Source organism: Haliotis asinina, chromosome 6, assembly GCF_037392515.1.
Source record: "Haliotis asinina isolate JCU_RB_2024 chromosome 6, JCU_Hal_asi_v2, whole genome shotgun sequence".
Taxonomy (NCBI): domain Eukaryota; kingdom Metazoa; phylum Mollusca; class Gastropoda; order Lepetellida; family Haliotidae; genus Haliotis; species Haliotis asinina.
Genome location: NC_090285.1, coordinates 59,860 through 83,972, shown reverse-complemented (window position 1 = coordinate 83,972; position 24,113 = coordinate 59,860). Strand labels below are relative to the sequence as shown.

General features: G+C 41.6%; 1 protein-coding gene across 1 annotated transcript in view; it reads left to right on the top strand.

Moving 5' to 3' along the window:
• LOC137287299 (uncharacterized) overlaps positions 1-17,444 on the top strand; it is a 32,436-nt gene extending 14,992 nt beyond the window's left edge. The window contains exons 3-4 of the mRNA XM_067819537.1: positions 6,833-7,082; positions 15,979-17,444. Of these exons, the coding sequence (XP_067675638.1) occupies positions 6,833-7,082; positions 15,979-16,027 (299 nt within the window). The 3' untranslated portion in view covers positions 16,028-17,444. The remainder of the gene's footprint in view (positions 1-6,832; positions 7,083-15,978) is intronic.
• Positions 17,445-24,113: the final 6,669 nt, after the last annotated feature.

Genomic DNA, 24,113 nt, shown 5'->3' with positions numbered 1-24,113 from the left:
GAACATGGAGAAGTAACGCTAGTCAGTTGAGAAGCAACCAAAGAAAGAATATAACGCACAAGCACCATGGGATATCTAGAATAAAACACCGCCACCTGGCAATTTGTCCACACACATACAACATGCATGGCACACAGTAATCTGACGCACGAGCGATTTCCTTCGCAGATATTACCAGAGCAAATAATCCCATTGTGTTCAGTAACACCTCACACACACAATGCCCCACAAGCATCATGTCCAACAGTCAATATGTTAAGACACGACGTGACACATGTTGTCTCCATGGATGCCATTCAAAGACGATGTAGTAGGAAAGTAGTGTTTCTCTCCGTTATTAGCACAGGTGGAAGGAAGAGGAAGAAGGAACTCTGCCAACAACAAAAAGTATGTGTTGTCTCCGGTTATTTCATTAACTGCAACGTTACGCGTAACGTGACGACACAGATATTACCGTGTTATATACTAGTAGATAGAAATGAAGTTGAAATAGGTTTGGCAAATGGTTTCCGCAGGTACATTCTTTACCTGCTTCTTTAGACCGTCATGGTCAGATAGACTCTGTAGCACTATGACGTCACAAAGGAACATGATATCATGGGTAACAACAATAGCTTGATATCATGTACACACGATTATGTTTTGCCACATTAGATATGCTTCTTTCAAGAGCAGCACATTACCTGTGCTATAATTTATACATCGGGAAAACCTTGAACTTGTCGTTACCACATTTATCTAAACGTTCACTGAATGGTACCATCTTTCGGTTGATAAATATGACAAGTTTTGTTCTGTGTTTACAGATATACCTGTCTTGTACATCCACAACATATATTGGTATACAACATTAATTGTCTCAATTCATGTTTTGTTTAACAACAAATGTCTGACAGGGTGTTCAATTCAATTCAATTCTTTATTGTATGAAAGGCCATAGGCCCATATACTAAAAGGGATGCATCTTACAAATGGCTAAATATGATCAACTTTCAAACTAATAAATTCATTTCTTAAAACAAAAAGCATTGTAAATAAATAGTACAATGTTAATAGAACTTCCTTCAAGTATACTTTCACAAGTATCACAAGAGAATCTCCACAGTTTCGGAAAAGATCATTAACTGACTCAAACCTAGATGCCGTTAATAGTTTGAGTAGGTTTCTTTCCCTAACAGGTGTTAACAAAATTAGATTTACTCAAAATGCTTTTCGTTTCATTTTCTGACTACGATTTATAACATAAAGGTGGCGTTTGACAAAAGACATTGTGCTATCATGATTAGGATGAAGGTGGATTATGTACTTTTGATCCCACGTTTTGTTGTCCTGTTTTTATAGCTTTAAACGCTTGCCAAAGTTGTTTCAGCGTCACGTAAGCCGATATAAACGCGATTTGTCCTTCTTTACTCTTTACACAAACATCAACATATATAAATGTAACTGACAGATGAGTGGATAGTGTCACGTGAAAATCAGTGACCCAATCATCATCAGCATCAGTGACCTAAACAAGGGAGGGGACGCTTGCAGGCAGTATCGTATGTTTCCACCATTAAGTCATGTTCGCTGTCCCTGGGACATTGAAAAGTTGTATCATGAACAGCTGGGAGATGGTCTGCCTTTAATGCTGAAGGACCTATGTTAAATCAGCAACTGTACTTGGTGTACAATTTGATTTTGAACTCACTGTCCCTAAGGGAACAGATGCTCGATTGGGCTCTTGTCTGGAGATAAAGAAGGCAGTCCATCACACAAACATTCCCATTATTCCCCCTATCCCATGTTACCCTTGGACGTGCATTATCATGCTGAAACTCGTACGACCGATGCATCACCGTGAATACTGTCTCACTAAGACCATAGTCCACATAACGTTGCAGCTACTTGGCGCAAATCTTTCTCCTCCACGTCTATAAATCCGTTGATGTCCATCTGCAAAGGACATGTTTAACCCGGATTCATCTACACAATGACATTTCGCCATGGCCTGTTGCCAGTACTGTCCCAATTTACTGACCGTCGCTGTCTGGCAGTCTGGGGCTGTGCACTAAATTGGACCATGGTGTGGCTTATTACACCGGGTGTTGTGAAGGCAGCAAGACGGACTCGCACCGGTTGGACGCTGACATGACGTTGTATCGTCCTACGTGTCCTGGCTGCTGTATCAGCAGCTGTTTGGAACCGACTGCACGAGATCGATATTGAATACTGCGGCAATGTGCTGCATCAGGCAAAGGACACTCAGCAGCTGAGACAACCAGCAATGGGTAGATGCACATTACAGTACGTGGCAGTCAGGAGCACCTGAAGTCTGAAGCACCTTGACTGACAATACCGATAGTCTGATTCGCTTCCTTTTGCGCCAAGCGTGGCATTTTCTGGAAGTGATTGAGTTTCACAATTTCTTGGGCGCAGATAATGCACGTGCATGTGTGGTTAATGTCTATGATAACTGTCAAAGGTTCAGTTGTAGGCATCGACGTTCATGTGAGAGTAATGCCCTCAGATTCGAACTCAAACTCGAACTCGAAATGAACCTGTTATCCCTACGCCTTCTGTATCGCAGGAAGCAAATCGTCTATAGAACATCTCGGGTAACAAATAGCAATTGCGCTGTTCATGGCTTTCGGTTGATATGCGCACGTGGCTTCAGAGTCTGAACTTTTGTGTAGAATTTAGTGTGACATACATACATATGGTAAGGTAAAAGCATTTCTGATGAATGTATACTTTCATACAGGTATAAGTAAACAGTTTACAAGTCTTATGAAGGAAATGTACAAAACGGCATGTTGACTATTATTATAACAAGGGCATCATGTGTCATATTGTGATGTAGGCTACAGCTACTATATACAGCCACCTACCCTATGGTGGCTGACACGGGAGTCTGTTCATGCAGCCAGCAGGAGAGCGGCCAACACGTGCAATAATCCTACATAAAATATCACACACTGACCAGAGGCACTAGCCATGAGACACCACATGGAATATTACACACTGACCAGAGGCACTGACCATGACACACCGCATGAAATATTACACACTGTCCAGAGGCATTGGCCATGAGACACCACATGAAATATTACACACTGACCAGAGGCATTGGCCATGAGACACCACATGGAATATTACACACTGTCCAGAGGCATTGACCATGAGACACCACATGAAATTTTACACACTGACCAGAGGCATTGACCACGAGAAACCGCATGAAATATTACACACTGACCAGAGGCATTGGCCATGAGACACCACATGAAATTTTACACAGTGACCAGAGGCATTGGCCATGAGACACCACATGGATTATTACACACTGTCCAGAGGCATTGACCATGAGACACCACATGAAATTTTACACACTGACCAGAGGCATTGGCCATGAGACACCACATGGATTATTACACACTGACCAGAGGCATTGACCATGAGACACCGCATGAAATATTACACACTGACCAGAGGCATTGGCCATGAGACACCACATGAAATTTTACACACTGACCAGAGGCATTGACCACGAGAAACCGCATGAAATATTACACACTGACCAGAGGCATTGGCCATGAGACACCACATGAAATTTTACACAGTGACCAGAGGCATTGGCCATGAGACACCACATGGATTATTACACACTGTCCAGAGGCATTGACCATGAGACACCACATGGAATATTACACACTGACCAGAGGCATTGGCCATGAGACACCACATGAAATATTACCACTACACCAACATACACATAGCTTTGAAACTACCACTAGTGAATTACATGGAATGCGCAGTACTGATGAAATAGATCAATCTTACATCATTCAGAACATTTATAGAACAAGAAATACAAGCCAGCATATTGATTAATCATATCCGTATGGAAACCCACTTCCTGAACAAACAAACAACACAATTCATCAATTAATCAATTATAATTCATTCATAGGATGAAAATAAACATGGTCCTCGTTTGTGGACACTATTAGTCTGTCAACTAACACTTTCAAGGGAGGCAATGCTGGAGTTTTCCATACTGGAAGTTAAAAAAGAAGATTGCCCATGTGTAGCAGCCAACAGGTCACCTCATCGGGTATTTGCTTTACTTTAAAAAAACTCTGAATTATGACAACCAATTCGATATGAACAAATTACGCACCTTTGAATTACGGTACGACTGACCATGACTCCTGAGAGGCCGAAAGTTTTGAGGACTCTGATCGTGATGCTGCGTTTGCACTGTCTAAAATGAATCAGATTCCGAATCTGAACCTGAACCTGAAACTGGAACCTGATCATGACATATATTCAGTCAACAAGGGAACTAATGGAGAAGTCTGAATCAGCCAATGCACCTCCCTTGAAAGTGTCAGTTGATAGTCAGATAAGTCTCCACAAACGAGGACTGTGGGACGTTTTTCTTTTTTGCATCCTATAATTAAGTTCTAATTGATATTCAGTGGTGTTGTTTCCCAATAAAGGACATCTATTGATTTACATACAGACTGGTTGTCATGAGAACTATTTTATTTAGCATGCAATTTTGTATTATACTACATATCTCTTCCAACATGGCATTCGTACATGGACACTGGAAATATTTTGGGCAAGCTTGGACCTCGTGTCCACATATGAGGACCACATTTATGTGCATGAGGGATATCCCTGGATTCAAACTGGGTCTTTCACCTCCATCAGTGATCCATATTTGACAATAAAGTCAGGCCTGTCTGAGTTGTTGGAAAATAATGTCAGTGCTGGGTCCTTGGAGGATATAGAAACCATTCATACAGGTTAAAATTAATAGCCTACTGCTTAAATGTTTACATTCAAACTATTTTGAACACGTTTTTGCCTATGTTACACAATTATTCATACTAGAGTTTTGCCTGATATATACACAACAAAGACCATGATGTGCCAGACTACATCATAAATATTCTGATGACACAGGAGACATACGAAATCCAGAAAACAATGCTGCAATAGGGAGATGCATCCACACTGATTTTGTGTCTGACAATGATATCACATATAAGCAATATGAACACGAGACAACAGCATGACACACAATCAACGTGGACGCAAGACAGCAACATAGCATACAATCATTATACAAAATTAACAAGAATTCGACACAAAATCAGTATGGATACATCTCAGTAACATGGCCCACATCCCACAATGTGATATACTTTCAAAATAAAACATGGAGAACATTAATATAAAATACAGTCAATGTAAAGCATAATCAATAACATGCCATACAATGTGAGTCATTGACACTAATCTGCCATTAAAAAAACATGTACAACACTGACACTAATCTCCCATTCAATACATGTACATACAGCACTGACAATATATAACATGCAATACATGTACAGCATTGACAATAATATGACATGCAATACATGTACAGTACTGACAATATATGACATGCAATACATGTACATCATTGACAATAATATGACATGCAATGCATGTACAGTACTGACAATATATGACATGCATACATGTACAGCATTGACAATAATATGACATGCAATACATGTACAGTACTGACAATATATGACATGCAATACATGTACAGCATTGACAATAAAATGACATGCAATGCATGTACAGTACTGACAATATATGACATGCATACATGTACAGCATTGACAATAACATGACATGCAATACATGTACAGCACTGACAATATATGACATGCAATACATGTACATCATTGACAATAATATCACATGCAATACATGTACAGCATTGACAAGAATGTCACCTGCAATCAGTGTAAAGCATTGACAAGAATGTCACCTGCAATCAGTGTAAAGCATTGACAAGAATGTCATCTGCAATCAGTGTAAAGCATTGACAAGAATGTCACCTGCAATCAGTGTAAAGCATTGACAAGAATGTCACCTGCAATCAGTGTAAAGCATTGACAAGAATGTCACATGCAATCAGTGTAAACATTGACAAATATGTGACATACGAGTGTAAAGGATTGACAGCTTTAAATCTTCAAAGAACTATAGTAAATGTGTCCGTCTTTCCATTTCCTACATCAAGGACCTACATATCGAGCAAACAAATATCAGATTAAGATTGCAACGCATTGCAACGAATACAATAATAGGCGACTAACCTGCAGTAAATGAACCAGAATATAGGCATCCTAAATTGTGGTTTGTAAAGCAAGTAATATGAACCTAAAGCAATACCATGATGTAAGCATTATGAAACCTAACGAATAGTACAAACAATATTCGACCTTTGGCACACTGATTCTCCAATTTGAGCTATACTAGTAGTAGTAGTAGTAGTAGTAGTAGTAGTAGTAGTAGCAGTTGTAGTAGTAGTAGTAGTAGTAGTAGTAGTAGTAGTTGTAGTAGTAGTAGTAGTCACACAATATAACACGTGGTATAGCAGAGGTACTTGTGTAATGTCACGTGCTGCATCGCTGTGGTCCTCACTTGTGTTACTGGCGCCGTACTTTTGTACCATGTCCAATATTGACGAGTTGCACTACATGTATTTTCCATCCAACCAGTCTTTTTGCAAGCATTAGCTTTTCAGCAACACATCCTTGTCGTAAGAGGCGAGTAACAGGATTGGCTGGTCAGTGACTTGTTTTGACACATGGTATCGTGTCCCAATTACATAGAATCATTGCTGGGTAGGGCGTTAAACAGTAAACAACAAGCTATAGAAATTGTATAAATTATAACACCTATAGAACGTGGCGTGCACATAAACTAGCAGACGTAGTAAGAGCCCCCTTGCTTGCATATATCCATCTGGTTCAGAAAACCGTATTGTTTCAAGTGACCGGCAGTCGTCAGGGTGTGACTGTTCAACTTGTTGCTGACAGCGTAAAGGATGTTCTCCATGACAAGGACACACGCACTCTGGCCAGGCTTCAGTTTGGAAAAGGTCTGCTGGACGACTATTGCAAGAAATATAGGATGGCTGTAGCCCAGGGCCTGCCTGGGTGCAGGAAGGATGAGCACCCTCACTGTCTGGCCAATGGATCCGTGGTGCTTGGCAGTTGCCGTGTCAAGCAGGCAGTGTGTATGTAAGTAATAAATATATGTCCGACGTGCATATATGTATGCGCATTGTCGCTATGGAATTTTCATATTATTAGCTTACAGATGAAGTGCAAGTCTGTAATTGATTATAACTCTTCTTCATAGGAATGCTGTCTTTAAATAATTTCGCTTCAAACGTGATGCCATAGTCGCAGGTGCGTAATTATAGTAACAATAAACCTTTCTATGAAACTTTCTCTTCACTACATGAAGTTAATTGGTGTGTCTATCCTGCCACTCGAACCTTGGAGGAACTTCACACGGTTTCAAAAGAACAATCTTCGAATACTAAGAACAATAAATCAAAGAAAAACCGGTTTCAAGTAAAACTAACAGAAACATTTCCAGTACATTTCCTGGATAGAGACTTGTCTGAAATTCATATCATCAGGAAATCCTTGTCGATTCCCTTAAGGCCAAATGAAAGGTTTGGGCTGAGAGAAAGAAAAAATGGGAAAAGAGAAATACATTTATCAAACGAAATAAACTTTTTAGAAGTAATGAAAAACACTTCTGTAGGCAACGAAATACAAATGGTGATGGTGAGCATTATAAACGGCCTCCCATGGATGCCAGTGAAAGGTTCTGGAAGCCGTTGTGGTCTGCACCCGGCAACTGTAACCTGGAGGTACCATGGGTCCGTGATTATGACAATGCAATGTAGGAGAAAACAAGTAGGTCGTTTATATGTTATATCTCACCGGATTGCCTGAAAAGTGTCATTAAAAAGTCCAAATCACCGGATTGCCTGAAAAGTGTCATTAAGAAGTCCAAATCTGATACAGCTCCAAGGCCTGATTGCATTCGAAACCGGTGGTGGAAGCACTTCCGCTGCGTCCAAACACTATTGCGTCACTGTTTCAGTACTCTCGTGGACACAGGTGATGTTCCTCCATGGTTCTGCAAAGGTCGCACAATACTCCTTCCCAAAAGGGGAGACTTGACTGATCCTATCACGTTTGAATACACAATACAAAATATTCACACGTTGTTTCATCGTACTGCCTTTCCAATGACATAATTTACAGAGAACAGAAGGGGGCGAGAAAGAGATATTTGGGGTGCAAGGACCAACTTCTTGTACAGAAAATGATTTTGGAATAGGCTAAAACATATCACCGCAACCCCTCCATGTGCTGGATAGACTACAGAAAGCATGTGACTCTGAAGTCTCTTCAGTGTGTTGGCCTCCCTGAGAGACTGCTTGATTTACTCAAGTCTTTAATGAGTTGCTGGTCGACTCAACTTGAAATGTACTCACAAGAGCAGGCGCAGACTTAGGAATCTATTCCAGTGAGAAGGAGAATATTTCAAGGGAACTATTTCTGTGATTTGCTTTCATGCATGTCTTTAAATCATTTGTGATTTCTGCTCAATACGGAGGAAGGTTGCCATCCTGGACTTCCTCGGTACAAATCCCCAACACCTCTTGCTCATCTCTTCTACATGGATAACATGAAGATCCTTGCGAAAAGGAGATATCATCATGAAAGAACAGGTTTTCCTTGTCGAGTCCTTTTTTCCATCATATTAGCATGACATTTGGACTCGACAAATGTGATACTCTTCATTTGGAACGTGGAGAGGTAGCTTATGATGGATCGGCCAAGTTACAAGGGGGAGGAGTTATTGAGCATCTTGTGGAAGATCAGGCCTACACCTATCATGGAATACAAGTTCGAGACAAGCTCCAGAATGCCCAGAGTCAATATAGACCAGCCTCGTTCCTCTCTTAATCGGTATGCATGTATTTCAGGTAATTCGTCATGACAGAATTGTATTGTGTACTTCTGTGCATATGTATTCATCGGATGATCGTCGTGAAATACATGTCAAGATTCATGATGAAAGTAAGGGATTCCACAGCTATTTAAAACGTGCTAAGGTTGACAAGGACACAATCTGAAATTTGCGGTTCATTTTATTGACGGTGATGTACTGCTGGACGTTGCATTGATGGGTGAGTGAGTGACTTTAGTTTCGCACCACACGGTAAGCAACATTTCAGCTATATGGCGGCGGTCTGTAAATAATCGGACCAGACAATCCAGTGATCAATTGAATGAACATTTGGGAACCGATGATATGTGGCAACCAAGTCAGCGAGTGTAACCTTCCGATCCCATTAGTCGACAAACATGGTTTACAGAACATTAACGTCCTAACATGGACCATGCAGCAGTGGGAGTAAAACAGGTGGAGCTATTGATCAAGTCTACGCAGAGTTTGTCATTGGTGGAGAAACCTTCAGGGAAACCACTGCATACATGCAGTGTGTGGTACAGAACAGTAACCCAACCGAATCTTTCGCCTGGATGAGGTTGTCTAGTCTTAAAGGTGAATGTGAGGGCTTCTTTCTTTTTGTTGACCATGACCAGGCACATCCCACTAGCAATCACCACAATGTGGTTATATTAAACAAACAACATAAATAAGAAATGTCGACGTTACAATTAATTTATAGAGACTGTCCAACACCTTGTCAGTGGATGCCCTTCCGTAGTACGAACAGCACATCACAGCACATCAGACTGTCTTCGGCCTTTGTCTTCGCCTTTGTCCTGCCTGTGATTTTTACTCTGAAGTCAGTATATGGTACGACCCTGAATATGCCCATGGCATCATGGAAAAAAAAGAACATTTCTCTGGACGAGGCCTATATAAAGTCTCAGGAGAATTTCGGCCAACGTACCTTATCTTGTTCCGTTCATAACGCCAATGAATGTATTTATGTAATCGAATTTTCTGTCCCTTTTGACAGCAATGTCAGTCGTGTATTCCAAGAATAGTGTCGTCAGGCTCAACATTATTCTCGGTGCCCTCGGTTTGGTACCTCTCGAACTTCTGGATCAGGAGAGTGTCTGGAATCTCTTGATCAGGGGAATGTCGGTAATGCCGAAGGCTGCATTGTTGATGAGTTTACATATTCAGCGGGTAGTTGATGGGCTCGATTACACATCGGTTCTCGGGGAATTCTGGGCTGCATGTAGGTTTAACAAGGGCCTGAGCCGATGATGAGCCTTGCCAGCCGGACTGTGCCAAGATCACCTGAACCCTCTCTGCTGCTTACTATTTTTAATCTATGAAAAAAAATGATAATATGTCTATCATATAACGCCTTTACACAGGGATAGGCTCAGGGTGCTCCGAGAGCTTAGGTATATGCCAGTATATACACACGTTTCGATGACATATATACGTTTCGATGACTCTCCACTATACCCTGGATGAATCTACGGGTTGCCACGATAATTTTATTACTTCCCTTTGCTGGCTCCGCATTCTCACTGTAGTGGTTGGGCAAAGCCACCATTACAGCCGAGTTTGCCAGTGTCAACAAGATAACGGTCGCAGCTGCAAAGGTATGGTCGCAGTGCGATTCAGATGTCGGTGAAATGCTATTAGACAAATAAAGAAACTTTGCATACAAAAATTTTAAAATCTAAATTTGACAAACCAGTGTAGACACATAAGGATTTAAACTCAGGGATTTGTGACATGTATTCAACATGCATGCACGTGCGACGTTCTGTGACGTCAGTGGTTTCGTCATTGAGACGTGAAATACGTTGTTGCACGTACATTCCGGGAAAGAGAAACAGAGCAAACGAATGCAACACAATACTGTCACTTTGGAAAGCTTATCCCTTCCCCACTCCCCACCCCCCCTTGAAACGCATAGTATGCCAAGGCTAACGTCTGCACAACGTCACGAGGCCATTGGGACGGTCCGTGGGGCACATTTCCACTGCCACCGGAACAGCATTTCTGCACTCATGAGACGCTACCTGAACACAAATGACGTCATCGATCGGCAACGTTCTGGACGTCCACGTGTAACTACGCCAAGACAGGACAGATGGATAAGGGTGACACATCTTCGCCACAGGTTTCAGACTGCAATGATGACTGCCCGGACCATCCCAAGACTTCGCCGTATTCACCCTAACACACTTTGACAACGTTTACATCATCATGGGATCAGACCACGACGTCCCGCCATACGACCTATCCTGACACAACGGCATCGACAATCTCGCCGAAATCATGTTTGCAGACCTTTGTTTTGGTGGAGAAATGATGTTTTTACAGATGTGTCCAGGTTTAACATTTCCCATAGTGATAGACGTCAACGTGCCTACTGACTCGTGGGAGAACGTTATGCACAGGCCTGTGTCGTGGAGAGAAATCGCTTTGGTGGTGGCTCCGTGATGATTTTGGGTGGAATAACAGCACGCCAAAGAACAGGGATCAGATTCTTTGACCTGTGACAATTCCATTTTCTGAACGTATGCCTCAGCTCGTCACGTGACCTGTGTAGTCAATATGGCGGAAGCTTAGTATTCAGGATTGAGTCTGGTTTATTTTCAACAGCTGATTAAGTTCGCTGAGTGTTGTGACAACTGAAACCCAACATGTAGAAGATACACAAACTTTACACACTGTACTGGTTCTCAAGCTTTACACACTGTACTGGTTCTCAAGCTTTACACAATCAACCGGATCTCTGCCATTACACAGCTTTACCGGATCTCTACCATTACACAATCTACCGGATCTCTACCATTACACAATCTACCGGATCTCAACCATTACACAATCTACCGAATCTCAAACGTTACACAATCTACTGAATCTCAACCTTTACACAATTTACCACACTTGTTGTTGTTTGTGTGTTTGATCCAAGTCAGCATGGCTCAGTGTGACATGTTAGGTTCAAGATGGTTTCGGTTCATAGAGGTCCCCGTAGAGGGTATAGGTCATGGTCGTTACAGTTCATGGCGATTACAGTTACAGTTCACGGCGATTACAGTTACAGTTCATGGCGATTACAGTTACAGTTCACAGAGAGGCAGTAGGCTAACCCAGAGAAAGCCTTCGTTTGTCGCGAGGAAGACTTGCTTTTGACTCACCGCACTGGCAGAATGTGTGAAGCTCATTTCTGGTGTACCGCTCCGTGACTATAGGTTACTGTTCTTGGAGGTTACATGTCATATAGGTTACAATTCATGGACGTTTCAATGCGTATAGGCTACAGGTTATTGAGGTTACAGGTTAGCGTGGTTGCAAGTCATGTTAGGTTCAGCTCATGTAAGTTACATGTTTTATTTCATGCATGGCATGGTGATTATACTTCATGGAGGAAACAGGTGGTTACAGGTCATACTGCTTACAGTTTGTGCTGGTTACATGTAATGCTGTTAGAGGTCACGGTGGTTCAGGATATACTGCTTAGAGTTCGTGCTGATTACTGGTAATGATAAAGGTCATGGTGGTTACAGGTCATACTGCTTAGAGTTCGTGCTGATTACTGGTAATGATAAAGGTCACGGTGGTTACAGGTCATACTGCTTACAGTTTGTGCTGGTTACATGTAATGCTGTTAGAGGTCACGGTGGTTCAGGATATACTGCTTAGAGTTCGTGCTGATTACTGGTAATGATAAAGGTCACGGTGGTTACAGGTCATACTGCTTAGAGTTCGTGCTGATTACTGGTAATGATAAAGGTCACGGTGGTTACAGGTCATACTGCTTAGAGTTTGTGCTGATTACTGGTAATGATAAAGGTCACGGTGGTTACAGGTCATACTGCTTAGAGTTCGTGCTGATTACTGGTAATGATAAAGGTCACGGTGGTTACAGGTCATACTGCTTAGAGTTCGTGCTGATTACTGGTAATGATAAAGGTCACGGTGGTTACAGGTCATACTGCTTACAGTTTGTGCTGGTTACATGTAATGCTGTTAGAGGTCACGGTGGTTCAGGATATACTGCTTAGAGTTCGTGCTGATTACTGGTAATGATAAAGGTCATGGTGGTTACAGGTCATACTGCTTAGAGTTCGTGCTGATTACTGGTAATGATAAAGGTCACGGTGGTTACAGGTCATACTGCTTACAGTTTGTGCTGGTTACATGTAATGCTGTTAGAGGTCACGGTGGTTCAGGATATACTGCTTAGAGTTCGTGCTGATTACTGGTAATGATAAAGGTCACGGTGGTTACAGGTCATACTGCTTAGAGTTCGTGCTGATTACTGGTAATGATAAAGGTCACGGTGGTTACAGTCCATACTGCTTACAGTTTGTGCTGGTTACATGTAATGCTGTTAGAGGTCACGGTGGTTCAGGATATACTGCTTAGAGTTCGTGCTGATTACTGGTAATGATAAAGGTCACGGTGGTTACAGTCCATACTGCTTACAGTTTGTGCTGGTTACATGTAATGCTGTTAGAGGTCACGGTGGTTCAGGATATACTGCTTAGAGTTCGTGCTGATTACTGGTAATGATAAAGGTCATGGTGGTTACAGGTCATACTGCTTAGAGTTCGTGCTGATTACTGGTAATGATAAAGGTCACGGTGGTTACAGGTCATACTGCTTAGAGTTCGTGCTGATTACTGGTAATGATAAAGGTCACGGTGGTTACAGTCCATACTGCTTACAGTTTGTGCTGGTTACATGTAATGCTGTTAGAGGTCACGGTGGTTCAGGATATACTGCTTAGAGTTCGTGCTGATTACTGGTAATGATAAAGGTCATGGTGGTTACAGGTCATACTGCTTAGAGTTCGTGCTGATTACTGGTAATGATAAAGGTCACGGTGGTTACAGGTCATACTGCTTAGAGTTCGTGCTGATTACTGGTAATGATAAAGGTCACGGTGGTTACAGGTCATACTGCTTACAGTTTGTGCTGGTTACATGTAATGCTGTTAGAGGTCACGGTGGTTCAGGATATACTGCTTAGAGTTCGTGCTGATTACTGGTAATGATAAAGGTCATGGTGGTTACAGGTCATACTGCTTAGAGTTCGTGCTGATTACTGGTAATGATAAAGGTCACGGTGGTTACAGGTCATACTGCTTAGAGTTCGTGCTGATTACTGGTAATGATAAAGGTCACGGTGGTTACAGTCCATACTGCTTACAGTTTGTGCTGGTTACATGTAATGCTGTTAGAGGTCACGGTGGTTCAGGATATACTGCTTAGAGTTCGTGCTGATTACTGGTAATGATAAAGGTCATGGTGGTTACAGGTCATACTGCTTAGAGTTCGTGCTGATTACTGGTAATGATAAAGGTCACGGTGGTTACAGGTCATACTGCTTAGAGTTCGTGCTGATTACTGGTAATGATAAAGGTCACGGTGGTTACAGTCCATACTGCTTACAGTTTGTGCTGGTTACATGTAATGCTGTTAGAGGTCACGGTGGTTCAGGATATACTGCTTAGAGTTCGTGCTGATTACTGGTAATGATAAAGGTCATGGTGGTTACAGGTCATACTGCTTAGAGTTCGTGCTGATTACTGGTAATGATAAAGGTCACGGTGGTTACAGGTCATACTGCTTAGAGTTCGTGCTGATTACTGGTAATGATAAAGGTCACGGTGGTTACAGTCCATACTGCTTACAGTTTGTGCTGGTTACATGTAATGCTGTTAGAGGTCACGGTGGTTCAGGATATACTGCTTAGAGTTCGTGCTGATTACTGGTAATGATAAAGGTGACGGTGGTTACAGGTCATACTGCTTAGAGTTCGTGCTGATTACTGGTAATGTTACAGGTCACGGTGATAACACTTCCTGGAGGTCATGTCACGTCACAAATACAAACATCCACGCGGTAACAATGCGCTTTCATCGCGGACACAGAGTGGCTAGGACTGCCAGAAAGAACACTTAGGCATTAGAAAGAGGTTAAACTTACAATACTGCCCCAAAATCAACATGGTTTAAGGAGAAGGAACACTTGGGTATTAAAAATGTTAAGCTTACAACACTGCCATAAAGAATAACTTAGGTAAGACAAGGAGGTTAAACTTACAATACTTCCAAAAAGACCAACTTGGGTATGGCAAGGAGGTTAAACTTACAATGCTTCCGAAAAGACCAACTTGGGTATGGCAAGGAGATTAAACTGACAATGCTGTCATAAAGAACAACTTGGCTATGGCAAGGAGGTTAAACTTACAATGCTTCCAAAAAGACCAACTTGGGTATGGCAAGGAGGTTAAACTTACAATGCTTCCGAAAAGACCAACTTGGGTATGGCAAGGAGGTTAAACTGACAGTGCTGTCATAAAGACCAACTTGGGTATGGCCAGGAGGTTAAACTGACAATGCTGTCATAAAGACCAACTTGGGTATGGCCAGGAGGTTAAACTGACAATACTTCCAAAAAGACCAACTTGGCTATGGCAAGGAGGTTAAACTGACAATGCTGTCATAAAGAACAACTTGGCTATGGCCAGGAGGTTAAACTGACAATACTTCCAAAAAGACCAACTTGGCTATGGCCAGGAGGTTAAACTGACAATGCTGTCATAAAGACCAACTTGGCTATGGCAAGGAGGTTAAACTGACAATGCTGTCATAAAGACCAACTTGACTATGGCAAGGAGGTTAAACGTACAATGCTGCCATAAAGACCAACTTGGGTATGGCCAGGAGGTTAAACTGACAATGCTGTCATAAAGACCAACTTGGGTATGGCCAGGAGGTTAAACTGACAATACTTCCAAAAAGACCAACTTGGCTATGGCAAGGAGGTTAAACTGACAATGCTGTCATAAAGACCAACTTAGGTATGGCAAGGAGGTTAAACTTACAATGCTTCCGAAAAGAACAACGTGGCTATGGCAAGGAGGTTAAACTTACAATGCTGCCATATAAAGATCCACTTAGGTATGGCAAAGATGTTTAACTTACGACAATGTAAATCACTCTAATAGTGATGCCTACTTTCGAGTAAGTGTCGTGTACTATATTTCATTAATCTGGATCAGTCCACAAGAGCAGACAGGCATCACTCATTTAAGTACATAAAGCTATGTAATGTTGTTTTGTAATTTTGAAATTGTAATTGAAATTTTCAGGGACAATGTACTTGAAGACTTTGGCTGGATCTCCTGTGCCCTCCAGTAGTCCATTGAGCCCTATCCGTTGAGTGTTTGTCTGCCCAGCAATACCATACTACGTAATCGTCTACCTGTTGTCATCGGCCACTCACCAACACCAGACTACATAATTGTCTACTCCTTTTCACCGGCCACCCAGCAACACCACCAGACTCTATGCTATCGCCTATTTGTTGTCACCAGCCACCCAGCAACACCACCGGACTCTATGCTATCGCCTATTTGCTGTCACCAGCCACCCAGCAACACCACCGGACTCTATGTTATCGCCTTTCTGTTGTCCCCGGTCAGGCGGCAACACCACTCAATGTTATCGCCTATTTGTTGTAACTGCCACCCAGCACCACAATGTGCTAGGTAATCGTTTAGTTCTTGTCACCGGCAACCCCGAAATACCACCTGACCCTCTGTAATCGTCTGTCTCTTGTCACCCGAACACTACGGTGCGGTCATGGACCCTGTCATTCATGTGCAAAAGGACACAAACATTTGGTTACGATGACAGAGCAGTGGGTGACGAGAGATCGAATATAGCCTGCTTTTGCCTTATCTGGACAAATATTAACATGGACCTTTACGACTTTGTATGTGATGGGATCAGTAGCATGTATTGGTGTATTAAAGGTGTCAGTGCCCACCCTCAAATATACCCAAACTGACAATACCGCAAATAGGTACGTGTCTAGACAACTTGCATACCGTCATAGAAACACACTGACTCCTGCACTGATACACACTCTGTCACCTCTTGTATCTTCAGTGGCTTCACATTATACACGAATGTAACGAAACCGGCAAAGAACGTCTGAAGGTAATAGTATAAAACAAGTCATCGTGTGTATATTACACAATGCTGATATAATGTATATGTGAGTTAATTGCTTGTAACATAAACGTACATAATTATTGTAGCATCTTTTCGAGACCATGTTTTAAATTTTGTCCATTCTTTCAGTTGCCATCCGCCCATGGAATCTAGTACCGGAAGAAGGTAAACAAAGAAATAATACCACAAGAGCTATGGAAAATTTAAAAATCATAGAGATTCTGATAATGTAAAACAATAGTTATATGTTGTATACTGTATACTCACAAGTTAAAAGACATGATGCAAATGCTGAACCATGGATAGTCTGACATCTTATGCGAAGCAGATATGAAACAAGTAACGGGATTAAGGCCACAGTATATCTTATAGGGACATTACTCCACGAGGTCATCGGTTAATACCGAGATTAGTCGTATATGTTAACTACTGTGTTGGTAACACGACTTGATTTCTTATTAAACAGACGTCCCTTTCCCTAAACCTCGCGTTAATGATATGACGTCACAAGTGCACGTGTGGCCACTATCTTGTTTACAGTGAGTTGTATGTCAGGAATATTACTATTTTGTAACACGTATAAAACACGGTCAACTGTTGCTGTTAGTAATGTTTCTGTTTAAGCAAACACTTATGTCTCTGGTGAAGACAAACATTTTGAAAGTGCTAAGATTGTCAGCAGCGGAGCGATAATTAGCCTTTGGAAGCATACTGCCATCAGGCTCTGTTTCCAAGACAGACCATCAACACAAGAGCAACCTCTATCTGCGCAACCAGACCTTGCCAATAACATCGTCAACAGGGTTGGGCATCTAATCACTTTGAACGCAGTGATTAGACGAGTGCATGTTGTTATCGGGCTCATTGGACCACTCTGGGCATGGTATATTATCAGTCAGCATTAAATGAATCGTTTACATGGGGCGAGTTGGATACGATATCTGAGGTGTTAAGGCAACGAGTACATAATGCGTACGCAATCAAACACCTTTTGAAATATTTGCGTATTTCCCCAAAACACCTGACACATTGTTACGTATGTGCGTCAGTTTATATGTCTTGTGTTGTCCCTACATGACCTGTATTCAAGTGAGCTTATAGGGATCACCTGGGACTGTTTGCAGTCAGTTGCAGTTTGAATGAAATATATCGAAACTAAGGCAAGGATAGTATGCAGGTTCCTGTTCCATTGGTGAAGAATGTTCAGTAACGGATAACCTATTCACATATCACAACACCGGAAAGTTATCTGGTGGCAAAAAATGTTCGACTCGGCGCACAGTGCCAAACTGCCATTGCATTTGCATTAAAGGATCATGGAAACTCAGCAACGACAACAGATGTAAGGAAATTGGTGATCTAACGTCCGTTAACATGTATAACTAAAGAGAGTGAAGGTGTCCGTTAGGGTTAGACCCTAACCCTAACCCAAACCAATCACTGCAGAAATGGACCTAATGTCCGTTAACATATATAACTAAAGAGAGTGAAGGTGTCCGTCAGGGTTAGACCCTAATCCTAACCCTAACCAATCACTGTAGAAATGGACCTAATGTCCGTTAACATGTATAACTAAAGAGAGTGAAGGTGTCCGTTCCTAGCTTAGCGTTGTGCCAGATGTTTGTTGTGGCGACCATGAGCACCCGAAAATGCTCTGCACCGTTTCGGCATGGACTAAAGATGTCTTTGAATTCGACCTGTCAACATTTACGTTAGATTGAGTGACGGTTTACAAATTGAATGTCCGTTTTTATATCAAAGCCACATATTCGTTATCTGGTATGTTCCGGCATTCTGTACATTTGTACCTGAAACATGACAGTCGTTCCATGTTTGGACATTCATTGCCGACAATCATTAATGGCACCGTTTGACATTGTACACATGTCCTGTCCATTTTCTTTGTTTGCTTTTACCAAATGACTATCTTGTTAGTGTCCGAATTATCAGGGACACGTAGGACAACATCAATTCCTGGAAACAGGGCATATTTACGTTACATCGGTACCAAGTTGACAACAGTCGCAGCTTACAGTTGAAGCCGTCAAAATGTCGTCCTAGTCACATGGTCTCAAGATATTGTTGTCCTTCTTCTTGTCATATCAAATGTTACCACAAATCGCAGTTGTCGATCACGTTTGATCATTTCGGACATGTTTATCCCATGAGGACAACACCAAATGATGCCGGAAACTGAATATTTTGTGCATTTCACCTGTCACAGAGCTGACCACCAACCAAGATGGCGGCTGCTGACGTTACGTTGACGGAAAGATATTGTCCGTTTAATTATGACAAACTGTTTTGATGTCCTGATTATTTCTATTGTATCCTAATTGATTTCGGACAAATAGGACAACAAAAGGACAATTAGTAATCACTTACTTGTATTAGAACCGATACTGCCCATGCAGTGCTTCTTTTATGAACGCCATCAAACCTGAGTTCTGATCGGCTGAGATAGGTCACATGCCCTCCTCATGATGCCTATAAATACGAGCGCTGGTCAAGGCCTAGGGATTCATTCGATTTATCCATTTATCCATTCAGTCGATCATAACTCATTACTCGTTCCAAGATTAGGATTCATATTGTATAAGTCATTTAAACTGACCTTCACCTGGCACCCCTACCAACTTGCATTTATCATCCTGACTATCACTAGGTATATATATATATTTTAAGTCAAATTTACAATCACTTGACAACATTATATGCATAGTATTATTTCTGCAAGATAACACTTGAGCTGAAATAGCATAACAACCATTATTTGGTTGGAGACTGAGCCTTGTCGTTAAGTCAATCTATAGGCAAACTAGTGTTTCACTCCATGATTGGCCTGAGTAGATACAGTGGTTCTTAGTTGAGTAGACTTTGTCATTTAAGCCCTCCAAACGGATTGCCTCTTGTGATATTGAGGTAACAGTCTGAGGCGATAAGGTGAGCTTTGTAAGGTTTATGCAATGTTAAATGAAAAAGACAAAAAATACTGGATTTCCAGACACACACGTTTGTTGTAGTTCTGTACGTTCAATGTAAGTGTCGTTATTGGGTCGACTTTATCACAACTCGCTGGAGGAAACTGTTACACCGAATCCATCAGTTTCTTACTCATTCTTGATGCGGTAGAAAGTTATAGAGAACCTCAACTGAAACACTATGTTCGACTAACAACTGCCATTTGAGTCAAACAAACTTCCCTTGGGGCATTTCTACAATAGTGTCGAGCTAAAGCGTCTTTATAGATCCCGCGTGTCGCTGGGTCATAGTGTCGACTCGTGTATTTAAAGAGTTTAGTTGTGCTGGACTACGCAAACCGGTCTATTGTGTGTAGGTCTCCGGGTCGTAGTACCGGCTGTTGTATTGAAGGGGTTGAGTGTTGCTGGACACAAACCGACCTATTGTGTGTTTTTTCCAACAACTTGTCTACGAACAGGAACATAGTCTGATTTAGCATCCACTCATATTTTATAGGTAACCGACTTAGCCTGCCTGGATGCTGATTCATACGACGTGAAATCCCAGGTAGCATGGTAGCATTGGCCCAGTGCTGGTATTAGTACCGTGAGTTACGCTTGATAGCATTGGCCCAGTGCTGGTATTAGTACCGTGAGTTACGCTCGGGAGCAATGGCTCAGTGCTGGTATTAGTACCGTGAGTTACGCTTGGTAGCATTGGCCCAGTGCTGGTATTAGTACCGTGAGTTACGCTTCGTAGCATTGGCCCAGTGCTGGTATTAGTACCGTGAGTTACGGACTCATTGGCACAGCAGCTGGCCACAGCGGGCAAGCCAGTGTCTCTCAGCCACCGGCTGGTACCAGCGGATTCCCAGCATAGTAAAAGCACTGACCCGTGTGTTCTAAATGTAAACACTTTATCTGTTCATCTGCCCGGAGATACTTTTAGTCGTGAAACGTGAAGAATAAATTATAAATATATCTAAAAAGCCCGTGTCAAGTTTCTCTCAGTCAGTACACAACTGTTTAGGCTCATGATAAAAGTTTAAAGTCCAATCATAATATAAAAGAAACTACAAACAACAGAAACATCTGAAACACAGATTTGCTGCACACACACAACTGAGGAATTTATTATTTGAGCGGAGACCCGAAGCGGGGTAGAATATGCCTTCAGCAACCCATGATAGCAACGCCACTCATGATAGCTCTAACAAGGTCTTGTTTCAATTTCCTTATCTTCTACTTAGTGATAAACAACCGGGGGTTATCACCTGTTCCCTTAGATTCAATGACGTCCCACTGTATTTACACTAGCGGGAGCGAGTGAAGGATAATTTGCTGGTTAATAGAGTCCCTGAAAAGTATGAATTATAAAGTCTCTGTGATCAGTAATATTGATATTGATCATTGTTGGCAGTCCGTTCGCCAACCTGTGGCTGGAAATGGCTGGGAGGATATATACGGCCGGTAAATCTTGCACCACTATCAGCGCTGTATGGGCGACCACGACTGCCCATTTAGATTGTTTTTGTGACGTAATTCCATTGTCTCCTGGCTCCATTACAAAGTGTCGTGTACCAGTCCTCAAATTCCTTACCAGTTTCCATTCCTTAAGATAATGTGTCTCGGGTCCTGAGGGACCTAAACCCCATTATATTTAAGGAATGCAGAGTTACTAGGACACAACGGCCACTGCCTGCTTTGTGACAGTTATTCATGGTCACTGCAGCCTGTAACAGCATCATTGTCAAACACTGTTGTATTTCTACGATCATTCCCGTAAACGTTTTCAACACCGTCCCCGAAAATAAAATGGACTAGCAACATAGCATGATCCCCCTGCACATAACGAATCTGAGCATGGTCGTCTTGCCTATCACCGACAAAAACCGAAAGACGACCATCCACGTTATCGGTGCTGCGCTTGTCTTTGAAACGTGCCTCGGCATGTCAAGCACTACGAGAAATCACAATTAACTCGAATATGCCTCTCAACACTAGGAAGCGAATCGTCCACTTTCAAATCAGGTGGTAATAATTCACTCTCTGGAGCGCGTCCTTAGTATAACACCTGTTGAATGTCCACTGCATTACTCTCGGTAACTTCACCGCCCCTCTGTAACTTAAATACGTGATAGAATTGGCGACTTCACCGACCTAATCACATATCGTATTTGACGCATAAAATCAAAAGCAGCACTTTCGGGCGTTGCCATTCCATTTTCTTCACGTTCCGACATGTCAGTAAGTATTAGTGACAATGGCCATGACACCTTACAAAATCCCGCTAAGAGACATGTGTCGCCCGGGAGATAATTCATGCAATTACTGTTCTGGGTGATACTAGTCACATAGGTTACAGATGATGACGGTAATAATTGACAGACGTTCCAGTCCGTCAATTTTATACGTTTTATAGAGGTCCCAGGTCTCTGTGGTGCAGTTTATGTAGGTTGCAGGTCATAAAACGTTATTATATCACAGGTCATGTAGGTTACATGTCAGGTAGATGTAATATTTCATGTTGTTTACAGGTCTCGTTGGGTACAGGTCATGTAGGTTACAGGTCAGGTAGATGTAATATTTCATGTTGTTTACAGGTCTCGTTGGGTACAGGTCATGTAGGTTACAGGTCAGATAGATGTAATATTTCATGTTGTTTACAGGTCTCGTTGGGTACAGGTCATGTAGGTTACAGGTCAGATAGATGTAATATTTCATGTTGTTTACAGGTCTCGTTGGGTACAGGTCATGTAGGTTACAGGTCAGATAGATGTAATATTTCATGTTGGTTGTTTACAGATCTCGTTGGGTACAGGTCATGTAGGCTACATGTCAGGTAGATGTAATATTTCATGTTGTTCGGAGGTCTCGTTGGGTACAGGTCATGTAGGTTACAGGTCAGATAGATGTAATATTTCATGTTGTTTGCAGGTCTCGTTGGGTACAGGTCATGTAGGTTACAGGTCAGATAGATGTAATATTTCATGTTGGTTGTTTACAGATCTCGTTGGGTACAGGTCATGTAGGTTACATGTCAGATAGATGTAATATTTCATGTTGGTTGTTTACAGGTCTCGTTGGGTACAGGTCATGTAGGTTACAGGTCAGGTAGATGTAATATTTCATGTTGTTTACAGGTCTCGTTGGGTACAGGTCATGTAGGTTACAGTTGATAGCGATCCCTGGAATGATGGCAAGAGTTTATGTCGATTACAGGCACAATAGTAACATTACCGCAAAATATTCTATCATCTTATTTACGAATAACAAGACTGTCTGTTCCAATTCTGTAATTAGAAGAACGTGCAGATTTTAATTTCAGAGAGTTCTGCGTGTAGGTACTGATAAATAATGTTGGGCAACATATACCACTTTACCTGCATACACAGAATATCAATACCATTTACAACCTACAGTGCTTGTTTACATGGATCAGACTTACTCCCGATAAAGGATATTGAGCAAAGTCTTTCATTGTCATTTCCTATATAAACAATTAGACAACATGTATCACTATGACTTTCGATAAACTATAGTGGGCAAAATGTGACATTATTGACGAATGTTGGGTCATACGTATCGTTATCATTCCCGATGAAGAATGCAATTGTGTTTCATTCAGGACAATGAAAACAATGTTTGGTTACGTGTACCTCTATAAACCTCTTTAAACGCAAGAATTTGGGGCAACAAGAACCATGATCAATCCCGCTGAAAACTATAGGGCAAACACATATTAATCAAGATGTATCCCTTTCACTCACGATAAAGAAAATTGGACTGCTCTTATCACTGTAAATCCCAATAAAGTATACTTTACAAAATGGAGCATTATCACATTCTACAAAGAATGTTGGGTAACATAGATTTATTAACATGGTGGAAATGCACAATATTTTATAAAGATTCTATGACAGAATATTTTATTGAAATATTGAAATGCTACTCGTTCCACATCTTCAGTCTGCCAAGGGTCACAATGATAACGAAGGTCCAAGACCAGTATCTTGTAAGTGTCAACAGATAGAGATAGGCTAATCCAATTTACCGTGAACTTCACTCTTGGTCACACCGATAACGAACGTCCAAGACCAATATCTTGTAAGTGTCAGCAGATGCATCATGTCTTTCGCTTGTCAACGCCGTTGTGGTCAAATACGTTATGAAAATCTTTATGTAATTCTGACAGATAGAGTAACTTAACTTCGCAGTAGGTACGTTATCGGTAGTCGAATTAGGCAATAGGATTTAGATACAACAACTTATCAGCAATATTATCAGTAAACCCGATTAGCTATGAC